The sequence below is a fragment of the Cervus canadensis genome, chromosome 23 (genome assembly GCF_019320065.1).
Source record: "Cervus canadensis isolate Bull #8, Minnesota chromosome 23, ASM1932006v1, whole genome shotgun sequence".
In the NCBI taxonomy this organism is placed as follows: domain Eukaryota; kingdom Metazoa; phylum Chordata; class Mammalia; order Artiodactyla; family Cervidae; genus Cervus; species Cervus canadensis.
The window spans coordinates 56,645,001-56,665,675 of record NC_057408.1 but is presented as its reverse complement, the minus strand read 5'-3'; the positions used below and the strand labels follow the sequence as shown (position 1 = coordinate 56,665,675).

The window sequence follows — 20,675 nt, the reverse complement described above, 5'->3', positions numbered from 1 at the left end:
GCAGGTGGTCCGGGTCAAAGCTGAGAGGAGATCCCAGAGGCCCAGCTAGTCCTTGTCTACCACTCAGCTTCGGGTGTGGCTTGGGGCAGGGAGAGTAAGAGCAGGCAGACACAACAAACAGGGTTGAATGTGACTGCACTGTGAGTGACTGCACTCCTGTGTTCGTCCAATCGGTTGTTTAGACAAGTGTCGCCCATCCTGCTGTCTGTTCTCAGCAGTGACCCTGCAGCTGGTCCCCGTGGGGCGGTCCTGAAGCCTCTCCACAGCGCCACCTGGTGGTCGGGAAACTCGGGTGCTGGGCTGAGCCCTTGAGGGGAGACCTTGCTTAACAAACCTACATTATTATTATTAAAATCAGCATCTTTATTTCACTTCTCTGAAGGCTTATTCACATTCTCATTTTACAGTGCAAGTAAGAATAGGGTAGAACATATTTGAAAATCAGTCATTATCGTAAGGTCTATAAGTGACATATAGTAAATGAGATAAAGACAAACATTCTGAAGCGCACACAAATTCAGGTGAAAAGTGCAGGAATCATAGAAATAAAGTGATGATTTGCTAGACTTTTAATCTTGCATGACCTGTGCAGCTCTACGATTGATTTTAAAAAATGTTCATAAGACACTGACAAAAAAAATGCTAAAGGTCCTCGTAAGAAGCCAGGTATTTCAGGCAGATTCACGAACCTACGTTATTATGCCAGAAAGGGAAGGGAGAGGGGACAGCCCACAAATAAAGGTTGTCCCCTGAAAAAAAAAAAAAGAACAACCTGAAAGCTGAGAATTACATCTTATTGAGCCGAGTGTCTGAGGACTTAAGTGCAGAGGCAGCTCTTCAGGCAGCTTTGAGGGCCTGCTCCGAGGAGGGAGGGGGGGAGCCAGGATGTAGCTAGCGGCGGGTGGGGACGTGTTTGCCACAAAGACCAGGTAGTCAGAACAGCAAAGGATTAAACTGTTAAGAAAACCAGGGGGCTTCCCAGGTGGCTCATTGGTAAAGGACCCGCCTGCCATGCGGGAGCTGCAGGAGACCTGGGTTCGGTCCCTGGGCTAGATCCCTGGGTCAGGAAGATCCGCTGGAGAAGGAACTGGCAACCCACTCCAGTATTCTTGCCTGGAAAAATCCCCACGGACAGAGGAGCCTGGTGGGCTACAGTCATGGGGTGGCAAAGAGTCGGACACGACTGACTGTCACACACACACAGAGGACCAGACCTCTGCTTCCTTGCGTGTGAGAAGATTCGAGAGCCCGGGCTCAGAGACCCCGACCCCGAGTCCCCTCAGGGCTCACTGTCTGGGGCGGGTGGGGGCGCTGTGGGGGCCGATGGCCTCTGGCTTACTGCCCCTCCCACCGCAGCAGCCTTCCCGCTGTAAACTGAATCTGGTTTCTCTTAACTCTCTGCACTCCTACGCTGCGTCCGCCCCCGCCCCGAGGGGGACCACCCCCCGCCCCCAACCCACCCAGCTCAGTGAGAAGCTAGATCGGCACCAGCAGGGGAAGCGCGGTTTTCTCGGCAGTGGCAGGCCAGAGCCGAGAGGCCGGCTGGCACCCGGGCGTCGGAGGGGAAGAATCAACCCCGGCCCCCACCCCGTGATGAACCCGGAACTAGACCCCAGGCCCCGGGGGAGCTGCCCCAGGACGGAGGAGTGTCCAGGTGGAGGGGGCGGGGCGGGGCGGGGGTTGGGGGGGTGGGGTGGGGGGTAGGTCTCACGTCCAAACGGGAGAATTGCTGCTGGAGGAGGCACCGTTCACACCTGAGCTCAGGTGTGCGCACTGCCCCGTGGTGGGGTCTGGAGTCGTGTCAGCACAGGGCCAGCGCCCAGAGGTGCCCGTGCTCTGAGAGATGTCCCTGGGTCACCCGGAATTCTTTAAGTTTCACCTTTGTGTTTTGTAATTGAAGTGGAAGTGCGATGGGGCCCTGGAAGAGGTGTTGGGCCTCGGAGGCTCGGCTGTGAGGGGCCCCACCTCCCCGTCTTCCCTGGACTTTCCTGGCCCTGCCCGCTCACCTGTGGCTACCCCCGCCCCCAAGGTGTCCTGCAGGCTCTCACCCCAACTTCCGTCCTGGTGTAAAATCCTCCCACCGACACCACGCCCAGCGGGGCAGGGTCAACATTACATAGAGGGCTTCCACAGTCCGCACTCAGGAAACGTCTGAGTGATGTTATGTGAATCCACAGGTTAACTAAGGTGCACACCAGGTATTAAATACCAACCTCCTCACTTTGGTTTTCTTACCTCCTCATTTAATGAAAGAATTACTCTCCTGGTATGCTGAAGGCTCCCACCTCTCTGAGGCCAGAGAACAAGGTCTGACAGTAACTGGTGACGGGCACCCTGAAAAGCTCCCCGAGTTCACAGTATCCCCCAGAGGGGCCTCTGGACCCCAAAGAGCACAGTGTGCTGTCTGGCACAGCTGGGAGCCTGTCAGTTGCTGAGGATGTATCTTTGGAAAAAGCAAACAAGTCAAGCACAAAATATAATAATAAAAAGAACAATCACACTTGCATGGTTTCAGATTTTATTTTTGTAATTATCTTCCCATAGAAGCAATAATCGGCATTTCCATAACATTTAATATCATTCATCAAAGCTGGAAAAAAACAGGAATAAAGCACAGTTTCATACACAAATACCACACTCTGCATATGTACAGTTAAGTTCAATATATTAGACTCTGCAGACTGGTTCACTCACACAAGACAGCATGGGGACTGCTGGGCTCTGAGAAGGCGCACACAGACCCCACTCCGGGAAAGGGGCCACATGAGCTCAGAACCCCTTTCCCTGCTGGGACCACCACTCCCTGCTCCTGAGTGCGCCTGAGAACAGCTTCTGAGAGCAGGAAGAGGAGACACTTCTCACCAGGCCCCAGGCAGGAAGCCCTGATGTCAGGGGAACAGCCACCTGCCCCGCACGTGCCATAACCCATGGGGGTGGGGTGGGGATAGTCAGGGATGCCCGGGTTCCAGCCCCCTGCACTGGGAGGCCCACTCCCCAAGCCCCACAAGCCCCCAAGCCCTGCAGGACACCCCCGGCTCAGTACGCATTTTTGTTCTATTAATATGAAAGAAAAGAGTAGAAGTGAAGCCTTTCTTCCAAGGCTGCACTGGGTAACAGTCTACCCAGTGCGGTTGAGAGCATCTTCTAGGTGTGGCCGAATCTGCTGAGATGGCTGTGAACGAGCTCAAATGCACATCAAGGTGACTCCTGGAGGGTGGCTGGATGTGGAGGGCACAGCAGCAAGGACAGGTGTGCACTATTAACGCGTCACTGAGCACGATGCTACGGAGACCAGTGTCCCCAAACAAGGGCTGGGAAGAGCCACTGCCCGCAGACCACCTGGGTGCCGGGTGGGGGGGGCCCGGAGGAGGATGCTCATTAGTGTTCTGACCCAGACCTTCCAGAAAGAGTTCATCTACCACCCACCCGCCCCACAAGGACACTCCCTGGACCCTCCCAGAGCCCAGGGTGACCTTCACCTCCCATGATACCACCTCCGTGTTCCCGGAAAGCCAGCAGACCTGAGCCCAGGAGGCCAGGCGGTGGCATGAGCTGCACTGCAGCGTCTGGGCTTCTTCCCACCAGGAGAGAGGGCTGAGCTCACGCAGAGAACACCTTGAAGACAACCCGTCAGGAGAGGCCGGGAAGGAACCACACACCAGCACCCCACATGTGCAGCCAGTCCTGCTCTCTCAGCCACACGCGGGAGGTTTACAGAGAGCACCTCTGCACTGAGCCGAGGTCCTCAGAGGGAGGACAGGTCTGCGGGACTAAGGTCGGTCAACAACCTGGCGGGTGAAGACACAGTCACTGAGCTTCAGGAGGAAATGCCCACGATCCAGGGAGGACTGGAGACGCGCAGAGAGCCCTGGGACATGCCCCCGTCAGAGTGTTCAGCGTCCACGTGACGCTCCAGCTGGGTCTTATTCTGGGAGAAGCAATGTTGTAAGGCTCAGAACAGCCTCTGGCCCACACTCCATCTGAAGGTTTAATAACTTAAATGTCTCTAATTATCACGGGGCATAAATCTCCTTTTGAAAACAAATGTTTACAGTATTACTTTGTTTAACCAGTAAACTTCACTTTTAGCAGCAATTATGAAATAAAATGCAAACAACTTCTCTAACAATAAATGACACGAGCCCAAGAGAAAAGAATGTCCATGCATGTTACCCCTTTTGTTTAGAACAAGTCTGTTGAGAAATGGATTTGCCAATTTTAAAATCACCTATGACGTGATGGGATGTTTCTCTGTCAATTCCTGCTGGTGTCTGAGAAGAGCTCTTGTCAGGGAAAGAAAGGAAATGCTTGCAGGCAGCGGGCAGGGCAGTGGTCCGGGAACCAGGAACGAGGACTTGTCTTACAGCATCAGAGCCAGGACCCCATGAGTCCAGCCGCCCTCCGAGGAATCCGGGGGTGTGAGTCGTGCGGGCAGGGCCGAGCCTAGCACAGCCCCCCAGCGTACTCGTCCTCCTCATCCTCGGCGGCGGGGGCAGTGGTGCCTTCAGGTTTGGCCTGCGGGGGGGCTGCTGCCTTCTTCTTGACGCCTCCTCCTGGGACCACCAGGCTCAGGCCCAGCTTTGCGTACTGTCAACGACAAAGTGCAGCTCAGACTGGACGTCCAGGCCTGACCTTCAATACAGGCTCTCACCTGTGCGCCAGGGCCTGGTCTCTGCCCCCCGAAAACCTGGACACCACTTGGAGGGAAACACCACCACGAAACTCAACATTGCTGGGTCGCAGGGCAGGGGCTCGACCAGTGTGGCCACTGCCTGAGGGGCCCCGAGACCCCATGAGCCTAACAGAAAGTCAGTGACCTGGAGGGGGCCCGCAGACGGAGCAGGAGAGGTGTCATCACAGTAAACCTGCTCAACGTGCACCCTGTGAGCCTCCTCTCTGAGCATCGGCCTCAGGGGAGGGGACAGGAGGGCAGGGCCGGGGGCGGGGCGGGCACTCACATCGTTGTCCATGTACTTGAACAGCGGCGAGTTGCACACCTCGGCCACCTGGTCCTGGTCTTGCTGGTCGTAGCCCTCCAGGAGCTGCTCCAGGGCAGCGCAGTCCTCGCTGCCATTGAAGCCGGGGATGCTGCCGGGACACGCACACCCACCCCGCCCACAGGTCTAACCACACACGAGCACAGATCACACCCAGGACGGCCAGCAGAGGACCAGGGCCTAGGTGTCGGGGGGGCTGGCCTCAGGCTGCTCAGTTTAAATATCACCCATGAGAAAACCCCTTATTCTGACCTTCCTGAAACATACACCTGAGGACTTTCTCTTTTTTTCTTATATGGCAAATATCACAAAATTACTCAAGTCACTCACTTCCACAGAAGCACCAGGAGAAAAACATAGCAAAGAACCCAACTCATAAAAACCCTGCTGCAAAAGCTGAAAGGCTTGCCATATACTTGCCCTGTCCTGAACTTTACGGAAAACAAAAACCCTGTCTCTGAAGGCAGGGCCACCCGTTTCAGCAGAGTTGGGCAGAGCAGCGCACCGCCGGGCCTCACCTGTAGCTCTCGCGGACACAGCGCTCAGCCGCCACATAGTCGTTTCTGTGCAGATGCACTAAGACCTGGGCGATTGTTTTCTAAAGCAAGAGGGGATTAGGCCAAGTTTACATTCACGCAGAAGTCTATTCCAAGATACCTGGAATGTAACTTGGTTTGCATCTGACACTCCTCTCCCTTTTCAGAGGAAGCCCGTCCACTACTGTGTTTCAGACCTTGCTGTTTCAGCTCTAAAACTCTCATTTAGTTCATTTATAGTTTCTATTAAAAAAAAAATCAGTCCCTCTATCTACAACTCCACCAGTGTTGCCCTTGGTCGCACGGAGCAGCTGTCACAGCCTCTTCACGGTCTAGATCTGCTGACTCCAACACCTGGGTCTCTTCTCTGACAACCGTCATGTCTTCCCAACTCCCTCTGCCCAGTCACTGGCCCCTGGCCCCTGCACTGACCCACCCACCATCCCGGGCTCAGGCCACACATTCGGTCTGTTTCCTGGGCAGTGGCTCCGGTCTTAGTTCAAATCCTCTGCTCCAGGCTTGGCAACCCCCCGAAACACACATGCACACACACTCGGGAGCCCCCTCCTGCAGCCCTCCTCTCTGGGCCCCTTTCCCGAGCTCCTCTGGCTGGAGAGATAGGGTTTCTATGGGGGCCTCTTCCCCAGACCCTCTGGTTAGAAGATGGGGGCGGGGGTGCTCCTCTTGAAGTTGAGAGGCAGAGGGGACATGAAGTCAGAAGCCTTCCCACCCACTCAATGCTCAAGAGTCCTCAGGGCACTGTCTTCTGTGTTCTGCCCAGCAGTGTTGGCTATGAACAGCAGGAGAGAGGCAACAGTAGGATCACTCCATTTCAGCCAAAAACAGAGGTCCAGAAGGTATTATTTTAAAAAAATCAACAAATATTCATGAAACATGATCTCAGACACAGTTATACCAATATGATCCAAGGAAAAGCCAAAACTAAGCACTTTGAAAACATACCTTATAACAAGTTGGATAATTCTCAATTTCCTTATAAATGTTTTTTTCTTTCTGAATAGAGAGTGCTGCCTCATCAAACCTGAAGACAAAACAAGAAATGCTGAACAAGGCAGGTCTAAGTGCGCCACAGCAGAGACCACGGCGTGACGTGTCTGACGTCACAGGTTCTAGGGAAATGAAGCTGGCATCGGGCGCTGTAACCACTGCTCCACACCCTCCGTGAGCTCCATGCACTCGGCGTGATAACTGCATCTGACTTGCCCTCCCAGACCCCCAGTAGACAGAGCGAGAGGACTTCAGGACAGGCTACTTCATATGGGAGTCGAGTCTGATAAGAACCATCCAATAATGAGCATCCATCAGATTCAATTAACTGCTCTGAGAGAGGCTGTAAGAAGCCCTGGAGAGGCTAGGCCTGACTCCGCCATCGCAGAGCCCTCTCCTTCCCTGGAAGGCCACGCAGACTGGCTGCTCGAAGGACGACCCCCACTGGGTCCGCATCCTCAAGCGCCCACCCCAACCTTGTCAGGCCCTGACAGCTCCTAGGGCCCAAAAGAGGCAGTGATTAGGGGCGGGGGGCGGGCACAGAGTGGGCAGACAGGGAGAGGTGAGCAAACATCCTTCTCGATACCACGCTCCTCAACAGTCACCTTCTCTTGTCCACTCACACACATTCTCCTCTGCACAACTTTATTAATAATGGAGATAGGTTACTAAGATTAAACTGCAGTAAAGTAAAAACAGGGAAATTCCACAGGATCCTAGTTATCTGGGATCCAGTTACTCATGCTGTGGGTCCTAAGTCTGAAGGATAAAATGGTAAACAACCTGTGTCACGACACTGTCCGGCTGTCAGGAACCCGTCCACATTCCTGGGTGAACATTACAGACACTTGCCCCCAGAGACATCGTGACCTCCCCACCCCAGGTAACAGACCAGACAGCCGTCTCTAGAGCAGCCGAGACAGGTCTTAACCAACAAGAGCCCAACGCATGTTGGGACGGCACTCAGAGCAGCAGTGGATCTTTCAATGTTTAACCCAATGTGCTGCTGTCTTATGGGCCTGGTGCGCCCAGGCTGCACCCAAAGGACCAACAAGCCCTTGCCTAAACATGGCCTGGAGGTCACAGGTCACAGGAGCACCGCGGTGTGAGACATACCTGCGCCCGCGCACCAGCAGCCGAGAGGCTTTTCCTAGGAGTTCAACGGCCTGCCGCAGGCGCTCTTCATTCTGTGGATCCAAGAGAAGAGAGTGTGGGCGGCTTTAAGGAAGGAATTTTTCTCTTCCCCCAACAATTATTTGATTAAAAAGTAACTGCACTGGATGGGGGGGAAGGGATGGGGGAGAAACAGTGTGGGGGGGAGCAGGGGCAGTGACACCAAAGCCACTAGAACCCATCTCGCTGCTTACAGAAGAAGAGCTCACTTGCGAGCACAGGGGAGCTTTCAAAGTAGCCGCTGTGTTTCTCACGAAATTGAACATTCTAAGTCTACTTAGAGAAAACAAATTCACTTACTTCAAACACGTTGGCTGTCTGCTGATATAACTGCACAGCCTTTTCTGGATCTACATTCTCTATCAGCCTAAATGAAACAAGAATATCTGACTTATATGAGAAAGAGAAAATTGTTTTCACTGGACTTTGTCAAAAAAACTCCCAGGCGGAGCCCCTGTCCACACTCACTTCCCGGCCCGCTCCAGGGCCATGGCGGCCGTGTCCGGGGTGCCGTTTTCCAGGTACATCATGCTGGCCTTCTCGATCAGCTGAACAGCCTCTGGGAGTTTCTGCATCTCCTTTAGGCAAACAATAGGGCACAAAGCAGTAAATGCATGAATTAAGAAATACGGAATTAATAATCTGAAACTGGAGAAGGCAAAAGACCCAAAACATGACACAACGATATATATACTGAAAACGAAATGCCTTCGCAAGGTCACTCTCCCCATCAGGCTTCCTTCAGCCAAACCGGAAACACACCAATTAATCCTGCAGAGCCCAGTCTTTCACAGGGTTTCAGAGAAACTACACAAATAGGAGAAGCCAAGACACTTGCTCTTCAGTGTTTCCTGAGCAGCTACAGTTGCTGGAATACTCGTGAGTGCCTGCTATACATAAGGCCTGTGCAAACCAGGATGCAAACCAGCAGTCTAAGGGCTGGGTCTCATTTCCAAGGACACTGTGCTTTAACCATCCGCATCTTGTCATCAGACACGTCACAGAAGGTCTGCTGGTGGCTTCATATATTAAAATATCAAAAGCATCAGCAGGCTCACACCCCCACACAGCACTGGCAAGTGGGGCAGAGTGGTGGCTGTGGGGACCTACCCCCTCCTGGCAGCTACATTTCTCCCCACCCCCGGCACGTCCAGGCCTGCCTCCTCCATTTCAGCCATTCCCCTGTGTGCACTGGCGCTTGCAACCCTCTTACTCTGAGTGCTGTCAACAGAGTAACTCTACGTATCTTACTAGTAAACTGAGTCTCAGCATCACGTGAGCCATACATCTAGCATCCCCAATCCAAACCTTTTTTAAAAACTGGAAAAAATCATGAAAAAGCGAGGTGTAAAGTTGACAGGTGTTATCTACTCTAGGCTGATGTGCTGTGTCTCCATGCTGACCTCGCATGGCTTGTTTTCAAACCTGCCCATTCATCCTTCACTAAGCTGACAAATCCTTGAGGATGTCACACTTGCTGGTCTCGTCCTTAAGACTACAAACCGTAACTCGTTTTACCTACAGGGCAGCTGTGCCCCAACGTTACTGACCTTCAGCATCATGCCAGCTTGCTCGTATGCTCTGCAGAGAGAATACAAGTTCTCAGATGAGATCCTGATGGGAGGAGAAACCTCCTACCAGACACAAGAATCTCCATCAGTTTAAACTGGCTCAGGCAATACATACTGACTTTAGGCCCTTGTTATGAAACAATGAAATTTTTCTTCCATTTATCTACATGGGGAACAATGCCTTGGAAACAGCAGGCATCTAAGGTAAAGAGACTTCTCTTTGCAAATGCAAAATTAAGTGAAGCTCAGAGAAGGTAAATGACTTTCTACCTGACAAACCTAAATCCAAGTTTTGAAACAAGTATTTTTTTCTCCACAGAAGCAAAAGAAAACTTTCTGCTTCTCTAAACAGGCACCAGTAACTATATTAAGAAAGGGGGAAAAACAGGGTTTCTAACTCACTTGTTTTTTCATAGGTTACTAAACAATATAGTCCTAAAAACATGACGGTGATTTAAACACTGAATATCTTAGTGAGGAGTGACTTCATTTTTAAGGTTCAGGTGAAGACTGAAACAAATGTGAAGGCCTATCTTATTTACATGAGTACACATGAATTCACTATTTCTGGACTTATAACTTAGGAAAAATTTACTGACCTAAGGGAAAGCAACAACACTTAGAACATAATAATCTACAAATACGTGGACACACAGAGGAAATTTACTTACTTGGCAGCGTGAAAAAGGCTGAATAGATGTAACAAAGTCACAATTAAGGGAAATGAAAAAAAATCAACAGTTTCTAAAGATCCATTATTTGAAAAAGCAAGGCTAACTAAATCACTGCCCCAATTTGTTCAAAAAGGCAAACCCTACAAACCAGGTAAAGAAATCATTTAATGCCTATGGATCTCTACTAAAAACTACACAATTCACAAAAACAGAGAAAACACCACACAGATTTTTAAGCTACTTCTATTTTCTATTATGCATTAATCTGATGTTTTAGTAAAAATGCAAGGTTACTATAACCATAAACTGCAAGTGAGATAAAAGAAACAGTTTTTAGTTGATAAGATTGTAAAATACCTCAGGAAAATTTGTTTTCAACTACTTAAAAATGTTATTTCAAGTACCTGAGGAAGACTACACTTTTAAAACAGTTAGACAGCGGTTACTGCTTCTACCACCTGCACCACCTGTTCACTTTTCAGGACCTGTCTCTTTCCATCTCTCTCATTTCATCCCGAGTAAAACCGTCATCAAGCAAATCCAGAAACAATAAACTCTCAAAGGCAGCTCTGCAGAGCAGTGTGGATCATAATCAAGTCTCCATAAATCACCTTCAGTGTTCAGACATGCAGAGTTGTTCTAAGAGGCTTCTAAGCTAACAGCACTGTACCCCACGGGCAGCAAATTCATAACAATTTCCAAAGGTTGAAAAGATACGCCCTGTTGTTCTCATGGGCCGCAGCTTCCTTCAGGCAGGCGTCTTTTGCTTGCTCAAACTGTTTGGCATTCTTAAAAGCAACAGCTGAAATAGACAGAAATAAAAACAGATTTTCTATTTCCATCATTTTAAAAAAAACCTCAAATGAATCAATACCAAAATCTGCATGATGTGTGAGGTATTAGAAAATAAACTTAACACTTAATCAAATACTTAGGAAACTTCATAAAACTATAAATACTACTTTTTTCTAAGCCATTTCCTTATAACTTTTTTGATTATCAATAATCTACAAGTATTTTCAAAAGTTTTTTTTTTTCCTTAAGTCTTTCTAAGACCAGCCTGTACACTTTGAGGAACTTAGATCACATCAACCAAGCCACAAGTCAAACAACAGGGGTCGTCACAAAGACAGCTCCTTTCCTCACCAGTTTCACAGTTAACAACAGAAACAGTACTCAGTTTAAGCTTATTCTATCATTTAAATTTTTTTGAAACTGAAGTCCAATAAGCACACTCAATATTTTTATAATTTTTTTTAGCACAATCTTTAAATACTATCTTATAGACTTTGGAGAGCTCATGAAGTGTTGCTTACAAATAAGTGAAAAGTATACTTCTTTAAGAAAACATTACTTGCTAAATACACTCTTACAACTATCTTTAATAAAATGCTGAAAATAAACAAACAACAAACTATTTCATCCCTGAATTTCTACATTTTGCTGTCATAAAACTTTACTGATGAAATGTATCTTGCATAAGCCCTTAAAGAAAATAAACAAAGAATGTTTTAACGGGAAAATCTGACTTGAAGTACTTATTTCTGAAAGCAGAAATAGTCTCAGATGCATATGTAACAATGTTCCATGTTAAAGTTCCCTCATGGAGGAGATCTGCAAAATGTCATGCTCTCCAGTTACAAAAACATTCTTGTACAAAGTGTTCATAAAACCCATGTAAAACATGAACCTGTAGTTGTTATTTTAATAATTATTATCTAGAAACTATATCCTACATTGTGCTGATTAGTTTCAATTTACCTGACTTCTTTCTTCCTGGTGATATACTAAAACTAAAATCTACCAAAAGCACATTTCTTAGGTGATTTCTATCCAAGGCTAACACATGTGATCACAACCACTGCAGAACCACACAGTAAAATGTGCTCAGCCTATTTCAAAATCATATTATGCTTTATATCCAAAATCATCAGATATGCTGAAAGCTGTCATTTCATATCTAAAAATGCTGAATTTGTAGTAAGTTCTTTCTGTTGGAAATTTCAGACTGTTTTTACCTTATATGCTGATAAAGGTATTAAAATATGCCTATAAACTTAACACTGGATGAAAACCTATCAGCATATCCCCGAGCAAGGCTGTAAAGAACAAGAATCTAACATGCGTTGTGCACAACTGCTGAGAGTGAGGCTTAGGCGCTTTATAAAGTGAACTGGAAGTCTTTACTCAGAAACAGGAGAAAAGTATGACAGAACTCCTGGAAGTACATAGTATGAACTGACTGCAGTTCAAGAAAACACTAATGATGCTAAAAGCCCATAGCTGCGCCTGCCCCGCCGTCTGCCCTCATGGCAGAGGGACGCAGCCAGGTCTGCAACTCAGCACTCGAGACACCTGCAAACAGCACCCTGAAAAACACAGGGTCTAGGGAGGTCTTTGGTCGTTTTTTCTAACAACCAAGATGCTACAGGAAGCACTAAGAGTGAGAATCATGCCGAGATGAACATAACACACTGCAGGGGTCAGGGCAACTATCACAGATACCTGCTTTTCCATACTCAGAAGCGGCGCTGTCATAATCCGGCTTCCATTTCAAAAAACCAGTTTTCAGGCTAAATGAAAGGAAGATACAGTTAACAGAAGTTACCAACCACATTCTTAAGTCAGAGCCTCGCTTGTAAGGACCTTGTAGGTCTGTAAAAAGGGAGGGAGGGGAATCATCAAGTGGAAAGTCCCCATAGTCTACCTCTGTCCAAACTTCCTGATAACTACACACTTCACCACTTTCCCTCCCAGTCAGACACGGTCTCCCCCTTCTGAAACGTCTGCATAACATCCAAGGAGAGTGGAGGTAATCACTGCCTGGTCCCCAGACTGAGCAGTGCCACTATTCGCTGCTAACTCACTAGAAATTTATGAATTGTTGAGCCTCTCCTGGCCCTGCTGAACCAGAAACAGGGTAGCATCAGCAGCATCCAGGGTGCAACCAGCCCTGAGGTGCACTAAAGCTTGAGACAGACGAGGCACAGCAGTGAGCAGGTGGATTCCTGAGACTGCAGCTCAGGAGAGGCACAGATAACCTGGGCCATCAACATGGGCCACACCAGGACCGGGTTAAGATCCTCCAGGGAGACTGCAGACCGAGGCCAGAAAGACTACTGAACACAAACCCACAGAGGGCGTCAGCAGGAAGGCTGCAGTGGACACGAACAGCAACCAGAGAGAGCAGAACGACTGGAACGAGAGCAGTTCTCCAGGACCACAGGACAATCAATCCTGAGTCCCTATCTCTGTGTCCTTTCCGCGATGCTTTCCGTAACTTCAGACTTACAGCTTAAACTAACCCCGTGACTGCCAAACTTAGGTGAGCATAAAAATTGCTAAACAAACACCATCTTAAATTCTGAATTCAGTTAGTGAAAGCCAAGGAATCAGGGGGGCACCTTAACTGAGAGACGGGGAAGCCCCCATAACCTGCAGACGTACACCCTTTCTTGCGTTCCTTTTAATTTGGCCAATTAAATTACTTATTTAAAGTTTACGCTTGTGTAATACTGCTGTAAGTTTCAAACTTGTAAACAACTCTCAAGCTCAGTAAGGGCACTACTGGTAAGAAAAACAAAATGGTTAAAATGCAGCCTCTCTACTCTAATCCACAAAACTGAGAAAGCATTGTCATAAAGCAAAATTCTAATCCCCACCCCAACCCCGAAACCCTCATTATATTTTCCACCGTGTGTGTGTGTGTGTGTCCGCGCGCGCACTCAGTCGTGTCCGACTCTCTGTGACCCCATGGACTGTAGCCGGCCAGATTCCTCTGTCGATGGCATTCTGCAGGCAAGAATACCGGAGTGGGTTGCCATTCCCTTCTCCAGGGGATCTTCCTGACCCAGGGCTCGAAACCGCGTCTCCAGCCCTGGCAGGCGGATTCTTTATCACTAAGTCACCTCGGAAGCCCCATTGTTCACTATAGCATAACTTTTAAAATCCCAGCAAAGACAAGACACATCCATTCAGTCGTCTTGTTGCTTACACTTGGGGAAAGCTAGAGATTTTAAAACATAGTTGGGCCCATCGCGCCAGGAACCAGAAACACGCCCTCTAAGATGCAGAGACTGACCCCGGCGGCACCCCCACTGCCCGAGGCACGACCACTTCCGGCGGCCGAGGGCAGCGCTTCCGGGGCGCGGCGGTCCCACCCCGCGCGCCCGGCTCCGCCCCCGCCCCAGCACCCCCCACCCGGTGCTGACTCAGACTGGCCTAGGAGGCGCCGACCCCGATGCTAGCCCAAGGCCGCGCTGGGCCCCTCACTCACTATTTCTCTGCTTTGGCCAGATGTTCCAGCCCCTCGTTTATCTTCTGAGCCGCCATCTCCGCGGCGCGGCCCTGACGTGAAGGTCGAGAGCCCGCCGAGTGGGCGTGGGAACGCCGAGGAGGAGGCCGGGACGGCGCCGCCGCCGTGCTACCGGGGCTTGCAGGGCTCAAACCTAGTGCGGCGAAGCGGCCCGGGAGCCTCGCAGGCGCTGTGCGGGAAGACGTTGCGCAGGCGCAGAGCGCGCGGAATGGTCGCACGCGTGGCTCCCGCGCAGGCGCGGTGAGTAGAGACGGAGGTTCGCGCATCCATTTCCGGGGTTGAGCTCACGTGTGTTGAGCACCTGTTATGAATCCGGCGCGGTTCTAACCACGGCAGGTTGGCAGGGAGTGCGACAGGCCGGACCCTACGCCCGTGGACCTCGCCCCTCCTCTCCCGAGAACGCGCGTGGGCGCTGTGATCCGTTCCTTTCGTTCTTCGACCCGAACAGCCTGGATCATTCGTCCTATATCTGCGCCAAACGTCTATCAATCTGCGAACCCTACTGTCCGTTCGGGTCACTGTCCGGTAATCACGAGTCGATGCTCATCAGTGTGCGCCGAGTGAGGTCGGGGGCGAGGGTTTCGCAGAAATACTAGCAAACCAGCTGCCGACCTACGACTCGCGGTGTTTCCAGCGTCCGCAGGTGACTCCCGCTAGGCCCTTGCTTCTTCTCCGTCTCCACTCACCAGCTAGACACTGGTCCCGGAGCCACACCCAGAACTCGCTAGTCACTGGTAACTAACTGTCGCTAGGCACCGTGCCTCTCGGGTCAGTTCAGGCAGCCTTTGACCTCTTGCTGCCCTTCCAGCTCCGACGATTCTTCACCTTCGCCGAACTCCCCGTTCCTGTCCCGCTGCTTTTGTTAGCGCCCCTCTTTACCCAGCGTAAATTCCGGGCTCCATCATTAGCTTCTCCGGGGTTCCGGCACCCCCTGGTCCTCTGCACGTCCTTTCTCCTTATCTGGGGAAGCCCCAGCCCCGCCCCGCCCGCGACTCCGGAAGGGCTCAGGGCAGGTTGAAGGGGCTAGAGGAAAACAAAGCAGCTGCTGACACGACTGTCACCGAATTACTGCTTACAAACCTCCAGGAGGCCTCTAGAGCTGCGGAGGGACTCTGCATTTCCCCGGTCACACCGCGTGCCCACTCATCTGGATGGCTGTCCACACCCCATCCCCCTCAGAACTCCAACAGAATCTTCCTGCCTCCCTACCTGCCGACTCTTCTTGTTTAATAAAAATTAGCAAATAAACACTGCTGACTGGAGACCTTACCGGAAACGTAAACAGTTAACATATTTTGTATATGTATTATGTGCTACTCGATTCTTAAAATCAAGTGAGCTAGAGAAAAGAAAATACTATTAAGAAAATCAGAAGGAAGAGAAAATACACTTACAGTCCTGTGCTGTATTCACTGACATAACTTTACCTGGTCTGTTTGCAAGATGAATCGTCTGTCAGGACCGACATCAAACAGGGCTTCCCTGGTGCCTTTGTGGTAAAGAATCCGCCTGCCAGTGCGGGAGACGCAGGTCTGATCCCTGGGTCAGGAACATGCCCTGGAGGAGGAAATGGCAACCCACTCCAATATTCTTGGCTGGGAAATCCCACTGGACGAGGAGCCTGGTCCATGGGGTCACAAAAGAGTTCAGACACGACTTAAGGACTAAACGATAGACCAGAACAACTTAAATCAAAATTGTCTCACGTGATACAAGTGCTGTAGATGTTATAAGTATTACTAACACTGGACGTCAAAGATTAAAAGCTAATGCAAAAAAGAAATTCCTATTTATTTAGGGGCTTCCCTGGTGGCTCAGATGGAAAAGGATCTGCCTGTAATGCAGGAGACACAGGTTCAGTCCCTGGATCGGGAAGATGCCCTGGAGAAGGGAGTGGCCACCCACTCCAGTATTCTTGCCTGGAGAATTTCATGGATAGAGGAGCCTGGCAGGCTACAGTCCATGGGGTCGAAAGAGTTACAGGATAATAATGGATGTTGATAAGAAACAGAAATACCGATGCTTTATGGTGACCTAGCATCATCCATCAGAGAAGGCAATGGCACCCCACTCCAGTACTCTTGCCTGCAAAATCCCGTGGGTGGAGGAGCCTGGTAGGCTGCAGTTCATGGGATCGCTAAGAGTCGGACAGGACTAAGTGACTTCACTTTCACTTTTCACTTTCACTCATTGGAGAGGAAATGGCAACCCATTCCAGTGTTCTTGCCTGGAGAATCACAGAGACGGGAGCCTGGTGGGCTGACGTCTATGGGGTCACACAGAGTCGGACATGACTGAAGTGACTTAGCAGCAGCAGCAGCATCCATACAATTGCTTCTTGGTAGCCCAGCCTACATACTCATGAGTGAATCGTTTTAAAATTTTTATGGCACACAGTATTATGTTATATTAATAATACAATATTAGGAGCATTGTTATACTTTTAAATAATACCTGTTGATAGACTTTTTCTTCAGTTACAAGATAGGCATACTGTACAGTCATGTGCTTCTTTGAAAATAAAACTATAAGGCAGTAAGAAAATAACACATCACTAATTTTATATTAAATATCACTCACCTTATATCTATATGAGGGGAGACTAGTGTCTACATATATCTTGTACATTCTTGATACACTTTTAATTTTTTCAGTATTTCTAATCCATGCAGTTCATCTTTGAGCTTTTCAAATTGTTGAAAATCCCCCCCCAAAATTTCACAATATATTTACTGAGAAACCCGCATATAAGTGGACCCACACAATTCATCCCATGTTGTTTAAGGGTCAACTGTACTGTATTAATCATAACTCACATTGCACCCATTTAGGTGCATGGACAGATTATAGATTTCCATATTTTTTAAAGAAAAAATCATAGTGCACTTTACTGCATATGGAACTTTTTTGAAATTTCACTAGTAATTTGAAAGTTAGACTTGAGAGTTTACTAGGTTTGAATGACGCGGGCTGTCAAGTGGCTCTCTCCCACCTGTCTCTGAGGCTCTGCAGTCCGAGGCCAGTGGGCTTTGTGTCCTGCAGTTTCCCCTAAAACCACCAGGTGGCGCCATCTGCCCGTACTTTTACAACCTGGAAGTACCCAAACAAAAGAGATGATGAGTTTGGATGACAGGGTCAAATTCGGTTTTGTTTTCTTACTGAACTTTCCACATAAAAGCGATGCCGTCACTATGTTGTAGGTAAGTTATGCAGTGCTGCTCAAGAGCTCCAAGTGCAGTAGAGCTGGGAAGATCTGGTATCGATGTCCAACAATAAGTCACTTTCGCAGGTGCTTGAACCAACACAGTCCTCTTGAGCATCACTCAAGACGGAGAAAAAAGTGCTGCACAGCGTGGCATGCAGGATCCTAGTTCCCTAATCAGAGATTGCACCTGTTGCCCCTGCATTGGAAGCTCGGAGTCAACCACTGACCACCAGGGAAGTCCCTTGTTCCCTTTGAATAAGAGATAAAACCACCTACTGACTTGGCTTGGTGGAGTCCTACTCTATATTTTGTTGGACTGCTTGGAGGTGACCTAGTTCCACCCTATGAAAAGTCTCTTTCTAATACCACATCCCATAGGTGTATTTGCAAAAAGGACTTTAGCCTTAAATTATAATAGTTTAACTCTCTTGCAAGGAGAATATATTCATGTGGTTATATTTTGTGCAAGTGTCAATTAAGGAATTTGAAGTAATACAATTCAAAATATTAACACTTTTTTCTATGTGTTCTTTAAAAAATAACATGCATCTACCAAATGAAAAATTCCTCCAGAAGCCCTCAACGTGATGGTGTTGGGAAGAAGCAGATGCCACTTGGGTTTGTCCTGTTTGCTCTTTAGGCATTCACTCAACAAATCTTTGTGGAGTGGATGCTCCAGGTTGTATCCCACCCCAGGGTAGGGGGCAACTGTGATCTGGGAGTAGAGACATGCTAAATAAACCAGTGTGGAGGGGACGCTAGATGGGGTGGGGGTGGGGGTCGGGGCGTCCAAGGGGGAGGAACAGAAGGAGGGACCTGGGACGCACATGTCCAGGTGGGCGTGGTTACCTCCTCAGGCAGGTGACCTGCCCAGTGAAGGCCTGAGTCAGGGTCAGTCTGGCCCAGGAGTGCTGCTGATAAAGCTAGGAAGCTGGCAGCCCATGGAGAGGGAGGGGCCGCCTGGCCCTTCCAGGAACAGGGCACCAGTGAGCCCACACGCCTTCCTGAGATCTGCCTAGAATTAGCCAAGTTTGAATTATGTTTGAAAATCTTCAGAAACACATATCTCGCTTAAATACAACTTCCGGCTACTTGTGTGATGAACAATGAATACATGTTAACAGAAGCTAAGAAAGTACTCAAACATGTACCATAGGAGATTTGACTCAAATGTGGAAATGTCAAGCCCACAGTTGCACTGGGATTGCAAAAGCAGCTGAAAGACCCATTTTCTCGAGATTTTCGGTAGCTGAGGAGATAGAATAGCAGCACTATGGTAGGGCGCTCACTAAAAAACGAGAAACTGTTCACAGAGAGGCCTTGGCCACATCCACCCCGCAGCCCCCCCAACCCCCCGGCCTGCCCTTCCCCGTCTGACCACTGAGCGGCGCTGCTGCCCGCAGCTCCGCCCGAGAGCCAGGCAAGCAGAAGGGCCGTGGATCCAAAGGATTCAATCCTGCTAGAATTTGAAGAGTCCTTTCAGATTCAGAAAAAGGAAGAAAAGCCCTCATCCTCCCCAGCCCCCAGTGAAATCAGAGATGAAAGAAGATGGATTTAGCCTGGCAAATTAGAAAATAAACAAGTGCTCGAAATGGATAAGTTTTTCCTTTTAAATTTGTTTTTGCAAAGGGTTTTTCTTCCCTGAAAAACAAAATACTAAAATAGCAAGTTACGTTTTCATTTACAAATCCTTCTCAAGAGGAAGTCTAATAATAACACGGGGTTCCCATTGGACCCAGCTCCTCTCATAATGTAAATACATTTCTCTCCTCTGAGGATAGAAACCTACCCTGGGCCAGGTAGTGCTCATCTAAATTGGTGATTTTACTCCTCGGTATTTTTTCCACCTCTTTTACCTTGAACAACCTCTCAAACAGAATGGAAATTGTAGATTCTGCAGCTGTTTACCAGACAGAAGGGGCCTCTTCAGGGAGTAATACACAGTATAAAGGACGGTGGCAAAATGCTTTGCTCCACTTTATTCCAAACCCTGTGGAGAGCTGTCAGCCCCTCACCAAGTCTCATCTTGAATCAGGTCTGCAGAATGAGGGAGCTGGGCTATATCCTGGGAAGAGCAGGCCTGGAATTCATCATCCTTTCCGGCCTCGGCTGTGTTTTTTATAAGACAGAAATCATTTGGCTTCTTGAGCCTTGGTTTCCTCTTCTGTAAAATGGGAATAATACTGTGGTGGATTGAAAGTAGCAACCATATCTTGGACACTTGTCCCAATGAGAGGTGGGGTCTGTCCCTGGGCTGCCCCCAGGTGGTCCTCTGACTGCGTGGACAGTAGAGCTTGAAGGAGGGGCGTTTCCAGGGCTCAGACCTTCAGGTAAGACAGCTCCTGCCTCCTGTGGTCCTGGGAGCCCTGGGCAATCCAAGCCTGAGCTCACGGTGAGGGGCCCATGGAGCTCTTCCTGCCCGCCAGCAGTCACTGCAGGGCAGATCCCAGACATCATGAAGCAGGTTGCGGGGGGGGGGGGGGCACTTGCTCCACCCAGGATCCAGTCCACACCATGGAGAAAGACATCCATAGCCTTTTGTTCTCAGCCCCCGAGCTTTGGGACCGCTTGCTGAGCCACGGAAGACAAGCCCACCAAGAGCCACCTGTGAGCCACAGTCGGTTTTACACCTGATGGTCCAAAGCTTGTTGACTCGGGGCTGGCACGCTGTGTGCTCTGTCTATAGCAGCCTTCGTCATTCCTGCCGTTCCCATGCTTTTCAGAACCATCGGCCGAGACTCTCTGCCCAGAGCACGGAGGACATGGAAATCCCTCGCAGCTGAACCTCGTGGGCGGCCAAGGGCTTCAGGGCTACAAATCCTCCATAAGCACTGCAGTTATCAGGCTCCAGCAGGTGCCCGTGGGCAGAGGAGACTGTAGCAACCCCAGGGGCTGGGTACCCACTTCCCCTCCCCCTCCGTCTGCTCTGCTGATGCTGTGCCAGCCAGAGAGGGGAACGTGGGGCGGTGGGGGGACGTGGGGAGGAGGAAGGGGATGAAGGCAAGGATGGCTCAGCCCAGGGGCAGCGGAAACAGAGGAGCCGGGCCTGGAGGGCAGGAGAGGGTCTTTGCTTGAGGACCTGAGCTTCTCACAGTCTGCCTCTGGATCCCGACCTGGAGTCTCCAGAGCAGTTCAAGTCACCACAACTGGGACAAATAACTCTGAGTGACACGCTTTTCCCGTGGTTCTTTGCAGC

The 20,675-nt window shown here is 49.6% G+C and overlaps 1 protein-coding gene across 2 annotated transcripts; it reads right to left on the bottom strand.

Annotated features, from left to right (window-relative positions):
- Positions 1-2,501: 2,501 nt before the first annotated feature.
- NAPG (NSF attachment protein gamma) lies at positions 2,502-15,512 on the bottom strand. 2 transcript variants are annotated; one of them, XR_006264911.1, is made up of 13 exons: positions 14,236-15,512; positions 12,465-12,532; positions 10,677-10,761; positions 9,957-9,974; positions 9,265-9,295; positions 8,183-8,292; positions 8,015-8,081; positions 7,658-7,728; positions 6,497-6,575; positions 5,516-5,595; positions 4,959-5,088; positions 4,229-4,587; positions 2,502-3,928 (listed from the first exon to the last, which is right to left on the bottom strand). XR_006264911.1 is itself a non-coding variant. In XM_043444055.1 (12 exons), exons 1-12 carry the CDS (start codon positions 14,538-14,540, stop codon positions 4,444-4,446), a joined length of 1,188 nt encoding a protein of 395 aa, XP_043299990.1. In that variant the 5' UTR covers positions 14,541-15,512; the 3' UTR covers positions 2,502-4,443. The 2 variants fall into 2 exon arrangements, 1 of the variants encoding a protein (XP_043299990.1); XM_043444055.1 differs by having other exon boundaries at positions 2,502-4,587.
- Positions 15,513-20,675: the final 5,163 nt, after the last annotated feature.

What these genes read in the sequence shown, in the direction of transcription:
- NAPG (XM_043444055.1), bottom strand. Translation starts at nt 14,540, where the DNA reads ATGCGCGAACCTCCGTCTCTACTCACCGCGCCTGCGCGGGAGCCACGC. An exon ending in CTGCTGGTGCGCGGGCGCAG is followed by an intron (nt 6,576 to 7,657) that starts GTATGTCTCACA and finishes TTTTGTCTTCAG; the next exon opens with GTTTGATGAGGCAGCACTCT. An exon ending in TCAAGTACATGGACAACGAT is followed by an intron (nt 4,588 to 4,958) that starts GTGAGTGCCCGC and finishes TGTCGTTGACAG; the next exon opens with TACGCAAAGCTGGGCCTGAG.